This window comes from Balaenoptera borealis, assembly GCF_965194805.1.
Source record: "Balaenoptera borealis genome assembly, chromosome: 3".
Taxonomy (NCBI): domain Eukaryota; kingdom Metazoa; phylum Chordata; class Mammalia; order Artiodactyla; family Balaenopteridae; genus Balaenoptera; species Balaenoptera borealis.
The window spans coordinates 115,345,452-115,361,773 of NC_138866.1; the positions used below are offsets into that span (position 1 = coordinate 115,345,452).

Genomic DNA, 16,322 nt, shown 5'->3' on the forward strand with positions numbered 1-16,322 from the left:
GGCACATTCAGAACAAATGCCTATAAAAGGTGTCCAGTTTGGGCCTATTCCTTTAGATAATACGCTGTGCAGGGGAAAAGCAAAAACTTTTCTGAACTCTAAGAAGAGCCATTGTCCCCTTATTAGAAACAGGTGGCAAACCACTCTCATTTAGACCCGGTTAGACCAGGTGCGTGGGCTTCTGATCCAGTGTCCTCCACAAATAGCCCCTTGAAGGTGGAAGCAAGATCGGATGAGTCCCAGATGTACATGTTTTGAAAATGAAAAGGAGTCACCTAACGGCTTTTTAACTTTTAATTAACGTTCTGTCAGACTGGACGTAACTTGCTACCCTTTTCTGTCCGTTTTTTACTCTTCCTCTCTCTTGGTGGACCCTCGATACCACAGTTGGTGAGTGGCCAAAAGGGACCATCTCTGCAAACATCTTAAAACAACCCCAGTCATTTATAAGCATTTTAACAGCACATGATCTGTAATGAATGATTAAGTAAAACCTTTTGTGTTAAATTATGATGTTAATAATGATTCTGTCTCCTGTAATTTATTATGAATTCTCAAATGCTTCGGGTTTGATTTTGATAGAATGCAACAACAGAGTTTATGTGATGACTTTATTTTTAGAACTCCTTCTTTGAAGGCACGCATTTCCCCACTACTGCTGCTACTGTAATTATGTACAAAACCACTCACTCATTAGAGTTAGGATACGTTATCTTCTAGACAGATGAGGCTAAATAAGCAACACATTAATAATTCAGAGAGCAGTTCATTATGCATGTGGATGCCTGCTTCATAACTGAAATAAGAAACTCATCAGCCTCTGCCAACCCTTAAACAATAGTTCTATGTTATTGCAACCACATTCAAGTTTACGCTTGTTAAACTGCTACTTGGATTATTTTATCAAACATTCATTTATTTGTGGTCCCTTACTGCCGAGAACAGATTTTGGAAGCTCCTTTTTTAAGTTAATGATTTGAGCAATGGGTGTTATTAATTCTCAGAATATTATAAACATGATTAATTTTCAGGCAGAGATTTATTACATAAGGATTTCAACTATGTCAACTGAAATGCATCACTGTCAAAACAAGTATCATGGCGAAAATAGAATACGCTCCACACTTCAAGTGCTGGTGCTCAGAACTAAATCAATTTAAATTGTGGCTGAAGCAAAATTATATTCTCCAGTGAAAAGGAGTATTTCGAGCTTTCTTTATTTGGCTTGAAGCGTTCTTGTTAGATTGTGATTTAGAAAGGTAGTTTAATAAAACTAGACTTCTACCAATAATATTTTGCCTTCTATTTCTTCCCCCTTGTTTTACTAGAAAAGGCTAACCTCTGAAATTCCCACACATTCCAAATGTGGCCAGTGGGAATTTGGAGAGGACAACACTGCTCTAAGTCAGGGGTCATGAATTCTGATCCTCTCTCTGGCCTCAGTTTCCTTGTTTATAAAATAAGGTAAACCTAAATGACCCCCGGGGTCTCCTAAGGCATTTGATTTTATGGGGCCTATAGAGTAGGGCTCTGTATCAAGCCTGGCCCAGGCAGTGTCATGCACAGTGGGGTACTGGGGACAGGGAATTTTTCCTGTAAGGGGACATAGGAAGGGCCCATCCCTCTGTTCCACAGCCTTCCATTGAATGGTCTTTTTCTTGCAGAATCTTTTAGAAAGGAGTAATATTGTTGTGACAGGTCACATGTTAAGTTCTCATCAGCCATCACCTTAGTTATCAGTTAATACTTTCAGCCAGAATCAACTAGAAATAAGTTCACCTCTTTGTGCCAGGCACTCTACTAAGCGCAGAGGATATAAGCATGAGTAGCAAAGAGCTCCAAGTTTTTCAAAGGACCCAGATAGGCCAGCATATAACTATAATGCATATAATAACATGATAATAACATCCAAAATGTACTGAGCCTTTACTCCTCACCAGGTTCTTTAACTAAGTGTTTTACATGAATCTTTATACAACCTAACATATGGGGCAGGTGCTGTTATTATGCTCATTTTTAGATAAGAAGACTGAGGTTAAGAAATGTTAAGCAACTTGTGGAAGGTCACTCAACAAGCAAGTATGGAAGCCAGAATTAAGCCCAGGCCTGTCAGACTTTAAAGCTTGTGTCTGAGCATTGTGCTACCCAACCTGCCTTGTGTTGGCTGAGAGTCAATGACCCGACCCCAGAGTACAGCTTCAGCTCATCCCTGAAGAAGTCTCTGGTTGAGGCCATGGAAAAAGCTCTTCTTCCAAAGGAGGCTTCATCTCCCGGTGTGATGAGGTTATTTGCAGGCATATTACTATTATCCACTGGCTCCTAATCTGCTCCGAGCTAAGCCGGGACTCAGTGAGCACTGAATGGGCCAGATGGTTGTGGAGGAGTCTTCCGATGCTATAAAATTCTTTAGGTTATGACTTCCTTGGTAAACCTAAATGGATTTTACAGCATCAGAAGAGTCAATTACACAAGTCAGCCTTTTAAAAATGATGTTTTCCATTTGTATAATGCTTTATACTTTAAATAGACATGAGCTTATTTGATCCCCAAGATAACCCCAAGAAGTAGACAAGACATGGATTATCATACCCATTTTACAGATTAGGAAAGTAAGGCTATTCAAAGGTAAGTGAACTGCCCAAGGTCATAAAGTTAAGTAAGCAGCAAAGTCCAGGTTTTCTGATTCAAGTCCCTTTCTGATGAAAAGATTTACTGGTTGGTTGTTGTTTTGTTTTGTTTTTCAAGTAATTTATCTTATTTGTGAAACTATTTAACAAATGCTAATAAGAGCTAACTTGTTTTTGAGTGCTTATTCTGTGCTAGACACTGTTCCAAGGTCTTTACGAACTCATCTAATCCTCGAGACAATACTGTCACCTGTGCTATCAGGCTGGATAAAAGACAACACTAGATCATTGACAGTTTTTTCCTGTAGGAACTGCAGAGTTGGTTAAGTCTTTAAAAAAAAAAAAAAGTAGGTGTATCGTATATGCTCATCTTTATTTGCATTATTATAACACACATATTAAGCACTTAAGATAAGCCAGGAATTTCACCAAGCATCCAGGATACAGAGACATTTGACAAAGTCCCTGTCCTTGAGGAGTTGAAAAGAAATATAAAATAGATAGCACATACACAAGGAAAAACCACAAGGTCTCATTTAAGTGCCATTTAGGTGACAGTCCCTTAACCTGCTGCTGGAGTTCTTAGGAGAAACAACTGTGGACAGGCGGGGACAGAGGATGCTTTACTAAGAACGTAGAACTTGGTCTGGCCTTAAAGACTAAGGCAGTCACCATGGCAAGGAGAGGGAGACCTCCCCCAGCGGAAAGGACAGCAGCCGAAGAGAGCCCGTGGTCTGTTATGAACCAGTTGGGCTGGGGCAGAGAATCTGGGAAGAGGGAAGTGGGAGAAGTGGTTGGAGCAGTCCACTGAGAAAGTTTGGGAGAGTCTTCCAGCCAAGCCAGGTGTCTGGATTTCATTTTGAAGGCAAAGAGGAGACACTGAAGATTTCTGAGCATTGACCAACCTGAGTTTGGGAAATGCTCAATCTGGTAGTAATGCTCAGAATCCCAGGTACCAGTGGGGGCAGGAATAGCCTGGAAAATTACATTTGGTGTAGGTCTACAATGCTCCAGGCCCTGCAGATGTTTTCAAAGAAACAGCAACAACAATAGTAGCTACTGTATCAGGTGCTAGGTGCTTATTGAATCATCAAAAGTCAGGGAAGTTAAATGACATATTCAAGATCACACATATAGTAAGTGGCCTAGTGAGGTTTTGAACTTCAGTGAGTCTGACACTGTATAACCTTTCCACTATAGAATTCTGCTTGCAACCCCACCTCCCTAGTAGAAAGAAGAAGCTGCCCTCCAGGCCATAATGGTCTGGACTAGGACGGTGATGGTCATGGAAAAGAAGATGTCGCTTGGAGACATACACCAAATATCCTGGCTTTTCTTTCCGATTCCTTATGAATCACAAGCCCAGGACTGGGAGGAGGGGGAATTGCAGTCTGTCTCCGTAGAGCAAAAGAAACCTCAGGACAGCCTGTCCTTACTTGCTGTCCAGTAATACTGGACAGTGAGCTCTTCTGCCTTGCTTTGGAGCCAAGATACACAGCACTGAGCTGGATCCTGCTACCAGATGCCTGCCTACCTCTCTCCCTCGCTGACTGGGTCCTGATCTTGGGTTTGCTAGTTTATATACTATAGCAGCATAAGACAACTTTAGAAGACAAAAATAACCTTGGAATTATCTTGTGAATTCATGGTAATTACCACGCAATTACATGCTCAGTAACTACAATGGAATTCCAGAGTATTTACAGTTCACTTCCATACACAAAAGCTCGGGCTTCTGGGCCTCCATTGTGAAGGCAGGAGCATGGCACAGCCTGACACGGCAGGGCAAGCAGGCCTGGCGGTCACGCTCCTCCACACTGACTACACAGCTGAGCCAGCATTTCCCTTAACCAGTTCTTGTTACCCCACCAATAATCCCTGTCAGGTCCACCAGAGCTACGTTGTCCTCCAAAAGATGTCCTCTAGGGGCAAGGCCTGGGATGACTGTCCTGAGCTGTCATTCTCTAGGGATGGTGTGACTGTCCTCTGTTTTGTGAATCAATCTCTTCTTCTGCCCCAAAGTGCTCAGTGACTGCAAGTCCCCTGAATTACATCCTTTGAAGTGTCTCTTAAGTCAGAGAGAAGTGCAATCCACTTACCCTATTTCATGTATCCATTCTTTCTTTCATTCAAGAAACACTGAATGCTAGCATCATGTCCAGCCTGGGGATTCAGAAACCAAACAGTGCCTGCCCTCAGAAAACTCCCAGTCGTGTAAGGGAGCCAGACAGGGGAACAACTCATGATAGGTCAGGGTGATAACAAAGCACAGTTGTGAGGCATAGAGGGTCAAATAGATTTTCTTTTGTAAAAATAGAATCCCCAGTGGCTCCCAGTGGGACAATACCAATGAGGTGCACAACTCGATGCATTAGCCTGGGGGAGCCTAACATTTTTGTAGATGTGGATCCTGCTTATGTGTGGGAAGAATGGGCTTAATTACTACTATTGATAACGCAACCATCAGATACACTACTTTACGTAAATGTGAAAGGAAAAGACACAATATGTGGGGGACATATGTCACAAAAGGTGAACATGAAATCTGAGTGTGTGTGTGTGTGTGTGTGTGTGTGTGTGAGAGAGAGAGAGAGAGAGAGAGAGAGAGAGAGAGATGCAGGTGGGGAAATGTTCATTCTCCGCTGGGCACTCACTCAGTTGGCCCCAGTTTCCTTGCATTAGCTCAGAGACAGAGAGAGAGCCTGGGGTTTCACAAAAGACAGTGTGTCAGGTCATTAGGATCCTTGCAGCCAGCTGTGAACCAGCTGCACCTCCTTTTCCTTCTCCTATTTCAAGTCACTGCATGCGATCAGGCACCTGGTTGCCCAGCACCTGAGAGTCTCCAAAGTTCAAAATCTGGTCCAGGCATCGCCATTTTCTATGCCCTAAGGTTGGCCATGGCTCTATGTGCAGTTCTCCAAATTTCCATTTACCCAAGGACAAACAGAGATAATTGTCAAAGGCAAACATCATATTTCACAAAGGACATGCTACAAAACTATCGGGATTCAATACTTTCTTTTGCACATATTAAATTTTAAATATTTTAGGAGATATTATAGTTGAAATACTTTGGACCTACTGTAACCAGTCTCTTTGGGATAGCTCTCATTGATAGGCAAGCAAGATATAGAATAGCTATTTCCCAAACAAAGAAAGCAGTTGGAATTAAAATTCTAACATTGGTCCCTTCAAGGAGGTGGAGTGCACTTAGTGATTTGCTGCCGAAGAGCAAAAAGGGGGAGGGTATCTTTACAGCAAGAAACCTGATGAAGACTACCTTAGCCAGGTGACCAAGGTCAGCATCAACAGTGATAAATCATGTTGATATATGTATTCTTGATATGAGGTGATGAAAGCGGCAGTTTACCTATGTAGTGCTTCTCTCCAAAACCAACAACCCCCATCTAATCATGAGAAAAACATCAGACAAACACAAATTGAGGGACATTCTACAAAATACTTGATCAGTATTCCTCAAAACTGTCAGGCAAGACTGAGAAACTGTCACAGCCCAGAAGAACCTACGGAGACATGACAACTAAATATAATGTGCTGTCCTGGAGGGGATCCTGGAACAGAAAATGAAAATTAGGGAAAAACTAATGAAATCCAAATAAAGTATGGACTTAATAGTAATGTGGCAATTTGGTTCCTTAGTTGTGACAAAGGTACCACATCAATGTACAATGTTAACAGTATGGGAACTGGGTGTGGGCTATACAGGAACTCTCTGTATTATCTTTGCAACCTTTCTCTTAATCCACAATTATTCTAAAATTAAAAGTTTATTTAAATATTTAGTAAAGAGTCTGACATTCAGTTGTGATTCTTTTCCAGTCACTGGCAACCAGTCGCTATGCGGTAATGAGCACCCAGCTGAGGCACAACAATCTCTCTCTGATTTTCCACTATGTTTTTCTCCAGATGTGTAAGGCCCATGGCATCGGCTATGATATTGAGGTATGAAGGGTGACAGTTGGCCAAGGCTGGACAAAATACGGGCCTGTGGGTGATCTAGGCAGCTAATAATTTGATGCACCTTCAAACAGATATTCTTTAAACATTGGTTTGACATGTATTTAGAGGAAGGTTGAGTGCTGCTTGGGGAAGGGCAGGGGGTGGCACTTGGTCTTGGGAAGTTGATCTCTGACCCCAAACTTGTACACCCAACTTAGTAAAGCAAAAACCCTGTAGCTCACCAGACTTAGGAGTAATTTGGGGGACCATCTCTTAATCTTGAAGCATGTCCTGAGCTTTCTGACCCCACCCAAAGCTGCTTACTAATAAATATCCTCTTAGTCTGTTTGGGCTGCTGTAACAAAGCACCATATACAAGATGGTTTAAACAACAGAAATGTATTTCTCACAGTTCTGGGGGCTGGGTAATCCAAGGTGAAGTTGCCGATCAATTCAGTTCCCGGTGAGGACTCTTCCTGACTTGCACGATAACTGCCTTTTTGCTGTGTCCTAACACGGCGGGAAAAGAGCAATCTCTGATGTCTCTGTAACCTCTTCTAGAAGGACACAAGTTCTAACTGAACAGGGCTCCACCCTTATGACCTCATTAACCATAATCATTCCCTTAAAGTCCCTGATTCCAATACATTCACATGGGGGATTAGGGCTTAAACATATGAATGGGGCGGGGGGGGGGGGGCGGGTGATACACAATTCAATCCATAGCGTCCTTCTACCTACATACCATAGTTTCTTTCTAGGAGGAGTTCTGATTTTAAAAAAAACAAAAACACTTTCCCCCATTTTTGGTCTATTTCCAGTGACATTGATGGCCCCTACCCAGCTTCTTCATCCTTAGTGTAGCTGGATGGGGGCAAAGTGGGATGTAATATCTCCTACTTAAACTAGAACCTCCATTTTGTGCCTAGAGATTCATACTACTCTGAGAAATAGTTTCATGATTTTGCACTTTGATTCAGATCTTCACATCTGAAATTCTTAGAGGGCTATTCTAAGACCTGAGTGACCCTATGTGCTCTTGTGGAACACCCTTCCTACATCACATCAAACATATTAAAATATATTCACCTCTCACATTAAATATAATGTATAGATAATGACAAAGAATTGAGCAATAACCAATTGATCAAATGTTTTGATTTGTAGATACTCAGTTCCATATTTATTAATTTTTGTTTTTCATATTTGAAAACAAATAGAATTTTTCAGGGTTCACATATTGTTATAGGCCCTTGAAAAGCATATGGACCTTAGGCACAGGGCCAACAGTGAACAGGATGACTGGCTGACACTTGGCAATCCCCAGCACACTGTAGGGCACTGTCAGGGTGCATAACGCCTTTTGATTAGGCTGATTCATGCTGACTGCAAACACATAAAATGAAGCTCATATTCCCTTGCAAATTACATAAAAATTGATAAAATATAGAAAGAATGAAAAGGACAGATTGAACTGATTTATCTGAAATTAATTATTACATCTGCTCAACACAATCTCTTTGGAATTAAATACAGTTGATCCTTGAACAATGCCGGAGTTAGGGGCGCTGACCCTCCACATAATCGAAAATTCAAGTGTAACGCTATAGTTGGCCCTATGTATCCACAGTTCGGCATCCAAGGATTCAACTAACAACGGATGTGTAGTAGTGTAGTATTTACTGTTGAAAAAAATTTGCATATAAGTAGACCCATGCAATTCAAACCCATGTTGTTCAAGGGTCAACTGTAGTTTTTAGCCCTAAATTAATTAGACTTACATGTGCCAGAAGGTGGCTAAATCTAACTCTAGCTTTACCTGAATCAACTTATTTTATTTTCTTCTGAAATATCAAAGCAGAACAAGCTCTGTGAGTGGGCATATTTGGCAGGGAAAGTCTCCTGCTGAAAAGAAAACGGGCTCCATAACTTTCTATTGCCCGAGATTATTATTAGAGATTTATTTCTTTGGCTGAAGGCTTTGTACTTGATTGAAGTTCTAGTACTCCTGGGAAAAGTAAAGCACCAAACTTTACAAGTTATTTACACCTTTGTGGCTCTGAGTTAATCAGATTCATTTCTAAGAAGAAATTTTAGTACAGGAAACAGGCTACTAAGGCCCAGGGGAAACAGTGGATGGTGCAGAGGAAGGGGTTCCACTGAGGGTAAGAAGAATGAAGAAAGGGCAGAGGGGCATAGAAGAACTGACAGGCATATTTCGTAGACTCTGCCTCCAGGTCAACTGTGCTAAACAACGTATAAAGGATGAAAGATGAACTGGAAGAGAAAGAGAAATATAGATTGGGGGTGACGGAGTGATGGAACAATATGAAGAAGAAAAAGATAACAGAAGAAAATAGAGAAAATAGAAGAAAATCCAGAGACTGGAACAATCTATAAAAATAAGGTAGGAGGGGATAAATAGAAAGAAAAAGAGCAAATAATAAACAAAAGTACAAGAAGAGAGGAGAAATGGAATCATAAAAATCTGAGGTAAGAAGGAGGAGACATGTGACTACTTGGAATATTTGGAAATTCTCTAACAATGTCCTTGCTCTATTTTTCCTAAGATGTATTCTCATCTTTTCAGACACTGGGGTCCCTCCCTTGTCAGAACTCTCCACTTGTTCTCTCCGATGCCTTTTCTTGGAGAGGCATTTACCAAGCACCTACTATGTGCTGGCACTGAGCTAAGCACTATTACTTTATTATCTCTTTCATCTTCATATCTCTCCTGTAAGAAGTTGTTATTTCTACCATATCGCAGTGAGGAATTTATGTTTAAAGAGTTTAAGCACTTTCCCCAGGTCACAGAGCCAGGCATTTTATGAAATGCCTTAATCCATAATTGTCTGTAAAGTTAAATATGATTCTTTTTCTTACACCAGCGTATTCCCTATGCACTTTTTTCCCCCTAAGGACTGTTTCCCACTAACTATGTATGTTTCTAAAATATTATTACCAATCCAGTCCAAGAATTCTGGGATCCATTTCAAATAAAATATTCCACCTAGGTAATTCTTGTGTATTCTTCAGCTGAAGAAGCGCAAACTTCTCCATAACCCCCATGACTATCTCCACCTTACAAAAGAAAAAAAAGTTATGTCTAACAATTAACTTCCCTAAAATTTTATTGCCTCCTTGGGTTATTCTGAGTCTAAAAAGAAGATCACTTACTCTAATTCCAGTGTTACCTACGCCACCTGCTTCCACTCTCGGTCAAATTTAATGTGGGTGGCTCTTTCCAGAAAAAGAAGCAACGTTAACAATACATCAGTGTCATTGCTACCAAAAGAAGAATCCTCAAAGTCCTTATTCTCAACATTATGTTTTTCTTCCCATTATCATCATAGAATTTCACATGATGTTTCTTGTCCAAAATCTTAGGGGTAAAAGAGGGAAATGAGATCACCCTTTGAGTTTATTTTCCTTGCTGAATATTGGAAGGACGCATTGCTGAGTTTGTAACCAACTCGGTGGGTCTCATTCCTGGTATTTCTGTTATGCTAGAAAATACCCCCACTGATTTCCTAATGAAATGAACTTGTAATGAAAGCCATATGGAGAAAAGTGTCATGTTTACTGCCTGCGACAGTGTGGCAGGGCTGGTCTCGCACATACATAGGCAGTGTGCCATGATCCTAAATAGCTCCACAACCACCAGCAATCACTTCCTCGGGCCAAGGGATTGCCATGGTGGCAATCATTAAGGCTGTTCAAAATGTTCTGATTCTCCTCCTTCCAGGCACATAACAGAATTGTACTTCCTCCACCCTCTCCCTGAAGTCAGGCGTGGCCATGTAACTTGTTTTGGCCAGTGAAATATGAACAGAATGATATATGTCCTTTTTATACCTTTAAGAGCCACTCTATGAGTCGCCATAGCCTTTTTCCTGCCTTGGAAATCCTGGAAGAACACTGAGCTGGAGCCTCCTTCAGCCCTGAGTGTACCTACAGGGACCAGAGATCCACGCCGACCCATGTGGGAAATGGAGTATGAGCAAGAACCAACTTTTTTGTTAACACAGACTAAGAATTGTTTGTTTTTTTAATGACTGCAGCATAACCTGATTGACTCAGAAATTAGTGTCAAGAAAAGGATGCTCCCCAAAAAGAAAACAAATATTATCACTTCAACATGTAATCAGTATAAAAATTAATAAGATACTTTACATTTATGTACTAAGTCTTTAAAAGCTACAGCACAACTCAGTTTCGATTATTAATATTTCAAGTTCTCAGTAGCCCCATGTAGCTAGTGCCTACCACATTGGACAGCTCAGTAAAGAATGCAAGACAAGATCAACTAGTCAATAGCTCTCAGCCCTGGCGGCCCATTAGAATGGCGTGAGTGAGGAGATTTAAAAAGTACAGATGCTCAGGCAGGGCTGAGATTAATGTGAGGCAAGTGAGGCACTTACCCAAAGCACCTCAGTAATAAAGATAAATAATATTGTAATTCAATATGTTAAAAATCAAAATTAATGCAAGAAATCCATGATGAACAAAATATCAATATTTTAAATAAACATATACTGGTGTTTTTCCTTTGCCTTAGGCTCCAATATGGCTTAGCCTGGCACTGTACCCAGGACCCACTCCAGACCAATTAAATCAGTATTTCTGGAGGTAGGGCCCAGGCATTAAATTTTTAAAGCACTCAGATGATTCTAATGTGCAGCCAGCATTGACCACAGTTCTAGCCCAATGTCTGTCCTAATGCCCAGATTTCCTGATAAAATGGGGAGTCAACGGGCAGTTGTAATTCTGGCATGTGGTATCTTTTACCAAATCTCCAAAATGTAGTTTCCTTTTCTGTACTTCCAGTGATGAGGAGTTCACAGCTTCACCATTTCCACTATTGGACAACTCCAGTGTTAACTTTTATTTATTTGGAGAAGAACTGTTAAAAGATAGTTTTCAAAAAAGGATAAAATCATGCCTCTCATACAGATATAAAACTAAACACATGATAAAGATTTATTTAAGAGAGAAGAATTAAGCAGATGTTATAACCAGGACAAAAAAGAATCCAAAAAACCAGACAACTTTATAGATCATCACTACTGAAATGAATATGCAAATGGAGGCAAAACTGGTTTTTCCACAAGGAGAGCAGGAGAGGAAAATCAGTTGAACCTCTACCAGACTGGACAGAATTTGCTTGTCTCTCAGTCACCTACAACTTACAGAGTTGTAAAATATCTCCCATAGAATCAAGGTGTGATATAGACAGAACGTAGTTTTCCTTTGAAGTACCAATTATTTTCCACACAACAAACTGCTTCCCTATATTTTTTTACCCATTGCTCTTAGAACAGTGGTTTTCAAATTTTGATGTGTGTGAGAATCACCCAGGAAGTGAGCTAAAAGGCAGATTCCCAAAGAAAACAAAAGCAAAAACAAATGAATGGGACTTAATTAAACTTAAAAGCTTTTACACAGCAAAGGAAACCATTGACAAAACAAAAAGACCACCTACTGAGTGGGAGAAAATATTTGCAAATGATATGACCAATAATGGGTTAACATCCAAAATATATAAACAGCTCATACAATTCATCATTTAAAAAAAAGAAACCTGATTAAAAATTGGGCAGAAGACCCAAAGAGACATTTTCCCAAAGAAGACATATAGACGGCCAACAAGCTCATGACAAGATGTTCAACATCATTAGTCATCAGAGAAATGCAAATCAAAACAACAATGAGATATTACCTCACAACTATCAGAATGGCTATCATCAAAAAGAGCACAAATAACAAATGTTGGTGAGGATATGGAGAAAAGAGAACCCTCATACACTGTTGGTAGGAATATAAATTGGTGCAGCCACTGTGGAAAACAGTATGGAGGTTTCTCAAAAAACTAAAAATAGAACTACCATATGATCCAGCAATCCCACTCCTGGGTATATATCCAAAGAAAACAAAAACACTAATTCAAAAAGATACATGCACCCCAATGTTCACAGCAGCATTATTTATAATTGCCAAGATATGGAAGCAACCTAAGTGTTCATCAACAGGTGAATGGATAAAGAAGATGCGGTATGTATGTATAATGGAATATAACTCGGCCATAAAAAAGAATGAAATTTTGCCATTTGCAACAACATGGATGCACGCAGAGGTATTATGCTTAGTGAAATAAGTCAGACAGAGAAAGACAAATACTGTTTGTTATTACTTATATGTGGAATCTAAAAAATACAACAAACTAGTTAATACAAGAAGAAAGAAACAGACTCACAGATACAGAGAACAAACTAGTGATTACCAGTGGGAAGAGGGAAGGCAGGAGTGACAAGACAGGAGTAGGGGATTAAGAAGTACAAACTACTATATATAAAATAAATAAGCTACAAGGATGTATTGTACAGTATAGGGAATATAGCCAATTTTTATAATAACTATAAATGGAGTATAACCTTTAAAAATTGTGAATCACTATGTTGTATACCTGAAACATATAATATTGTACATCAACTATATATCAATAAAAAAGATGCAGTGTATATATGCAGAATGGAATATTACTCAGCCATGAGAAAGAAGGAAATCCTGCCATTTGTGACAACATAGATGGAACTTGACTGCATTATGCTAAGTGAGATAAGCCAGACAAAGACAAAAATTGTACAATATCACTTATATGTGGAATCTAAAAAAGTCAAACTCATAGAAACAGAGAGTAGAACGGTGGTTACCAGGGCCCGGGGTGGGTGGGGGATTGGGAAGATGTTGGTCAAAGAGTACAAACTTGCAGTTAGAAGATGAATAGTTTCTGGGGATCTAATGAACAGCATAGTGACTATAATCAACAATATTACATTATATACTTCAAAATTAATATGAGACTAGATCTTAAATGTTCTCACCACAAAAATAAAATGATAAGTATGTGATGAGATAGAGGTCTTAGCTAAAGCTACAGTGGTAATCATATCGCAATAAATAAATATATAAAATAACATGTACACCTTAAACTTACACAATGTTATAAATAAATTATAATCTCAATTTTACAAAAAACACTGTCCTAGAACATATCTATTCCATATTCTGGAGACATCCTTTCCAAATGTGCTTCTCACAGTATTTGCAATTAGCTCTAGATTTCAGTTCAAATCAGCCTTATTGGTCTTAGTGTAGTATGTTTTCTTTACTTTGTTTCCAACATAATATGCTATTTCTTTTCTTCCCATTCAAATTTTATAGGACAGGCAAGGAACTATCTTTATATTATATGAACACCTGAAGAGAGACAAGTTGGGAATGTTGTGAGTATGAAGTGTGTCTATGAGATGTAATAAGCTAAGAAAATAGACTATAACAACTAACAAGAATGATGCTTCTCATGCATTTTAATCAGCATGCTGATTTATTGGTTGTCTATCTTGTTTTATTTAGATCTTTAAGTATTTCATAAATTGACTTTAGATGTGTCAGCAGAAGTTCATAAGTATAATTGATTAATTATCCAAAATTGATGGGTAAGGGGCTAGTTTTAACAACATATTACACTCAAACACATACACCTACAAGGCACAGCAAATATGACTGATGAGGAACCAGCTCAGATGTCCCGATTGCAGAAGGGCAGTTTTCATTCTGGCATGCTTAGAAAAATGCTCTGGTGACTTGGCAAGATGCTCCCCAAAAAGGCAGGGTCTGTCGTCCCTCTTCAGATCCAGTTCCGGCCCTGATGCAGTCTCCTCAAGATACATTTATGCTGAGAAGAGTCCTATTGCACCACTCAGGAGGCTTCTCTATGCTTCCCTGTTTCCTGCAGATTTCTCTCCAGGTTATTCTGGAGAACAAGGAAAGTTGTCTCCTCATCTAGGACTCAGAACTTTAGAGCCACAACGTTGAATTGTGTCTTATTCATATCTTGGAATATGGTTATTTGGTACCTTTAAGTCATCCTGACTTATTGGGAAACTGTTTCTGTCTTATATTTTTCTTCCTTTTAATATCTACAGAATATTGAAGAAGAAAAGATGAGCAACTATAAACTTTTCTTTGTGTTGCTTGATTTTCTCTGGAGGATCAAGGAGAGGCTTTTCATGAGTTGGCTGGGCTTTGTTTGGCTTTATTGCAGTCAGGTCACATCAGGTGAGGGCTCCAAGAGGGGATGACCCTACAGACCAGAATTTTGTGGTTTGGCTTTACTGGGATAACTTCATACTGACTCCATTTGTACTGGCATATTTCTGGAAATAGTGGCATTTGAGTAGAAATTTCAAGGGAAAAATGAAGGAAATTCTAGAAATGAATTATTAATAGGGAACGGGACTTAGAGTCCATCTAGTTTCTTGATTCCCAGCCTGGGAACCATGGACCTGAGGAGGCTGAGGAGGGGTGGCACAAGGGGCTTGAATCCATGTGTGGACCCAGCATCACACACACACAATTTTTTTAAAGTATGGGTCTCAATCTTTAGTATATGTAAGAATCACTTTGGGGGACTTGATGAAACTATACTTGGTGAAACTGCACAGTCAAAGATTCTGATTTTCTTGATCTGGACGGGGCCCAGGAATTTGTTTGGAGAAGCACCCAGGGTCTAATACATACTGACCCTGTGGCAATAAAATACAAACCACTGTTAAAAATTAATGACTCTGAAGTTGCCTTTGGCTATTGTTTTTTCTATTAAAAGAAGAGATACTAATGTTCAGTAGCTATAAGGGGTAGGGGTAGGTGGTCCTTGGATTTTGGGAATCTAACTCAAAAAGTTTGGAAGTACTTATCTAGTCCAATTCCTTCATTTCAGAGAAAAAGAAATGAAGATCCAGAGAGTTTAAGTAACTTCCCCAAAGTCACATAGTCAGTGGCAGGACATAGAGCTCTGGTCTTCTGTCTTGGAGCCTGGGAAGCTATCTACTCCCACCCTGACCCAAGGGAAAGCCCAATCAGGCTGGAAGGAAGTCATTCCACAAGTGTCTAAGCTTTAGACTCTAAGGTGACTTATTTTACAGTTAACAACTGGGAAAAGAAGTAATCCCAAAGTTCTTTGCAGCTGCCTTAAGAGGCAGCTTGCTCTTTAGGTTCACCCCCTCAGGATAGAATGATTTTAAAAAACTAATCCATTCATTTAATCTGTTTTTAACTTTGATTTTTAAAAAAGTTTGAAAAATAGCTAGAAAAATACCCTGGAGTTTTGTTTCCAAGTTAAAACTTAACAGTGACCTAGTTGTTTGGAAATGTTCACTGACCATAGTTTAATTCTACAGGATGGTTTGCAAGTTGTCTCTGAAATCTTCTTTAAATGTATGTTCAGCTTTATAAAGACAGCTGTTCATGAATGGGGCACATTCTCCTCTGCACATAAATGGGGTGCATTCATAAGTAGCAGGAATCACTTGTATACATGAAATAGAAAACAAACTCTAGATGAAAGTCTCCAGAATACTGAGGTGCAAATGTCTCTGTAGGCAAGTAAATTGTTAGGCATGAATTTTACTCAGCAACAATTCTCTTAAACTAACAGTTTTTAAAATGAGCTAATACTAGTGTCCTAGCTCAGTGGTAGCCTTTTGCTAGGAATGACTGAACCTATTCCTACATTCTGCTAAGTTGATTAATAAAAAATATTTATTACACAAATCCTTTTTGTTGACAAGTTAAAATGGAGCCTCATCTTTCATATCTCCCTGAAGATTGCCACCTTGTGAGATTGAAAATACTCATTAAATTCCATCACCAGACAGGCACAAATGAGAGGGTGAT

At 39.5% G+C, this 16,322-nt stretch overlaps 1 protein-coding gene across 1 annotated transcript in view; it reads left to right on the forward strand.

The window, feature by feature from the left end:
* LOC309624840 (IQ domain-containing protein H-like) overlaps nt 1-16,322 on the forward strand; it is a 126,832-nt gene that overhangs the window by 87,840 nt on the left and 22,670 nt on the right. Inside the window, 2 exon segments of the mRNA XM_082383547.1 lie at nt 6,468-6,590; nt 13,809-13,870. Coding sequence (XP_082239673.1) covers nt 6,468-6,590; nt 13,809-13,870 — 185 coding nt within the window.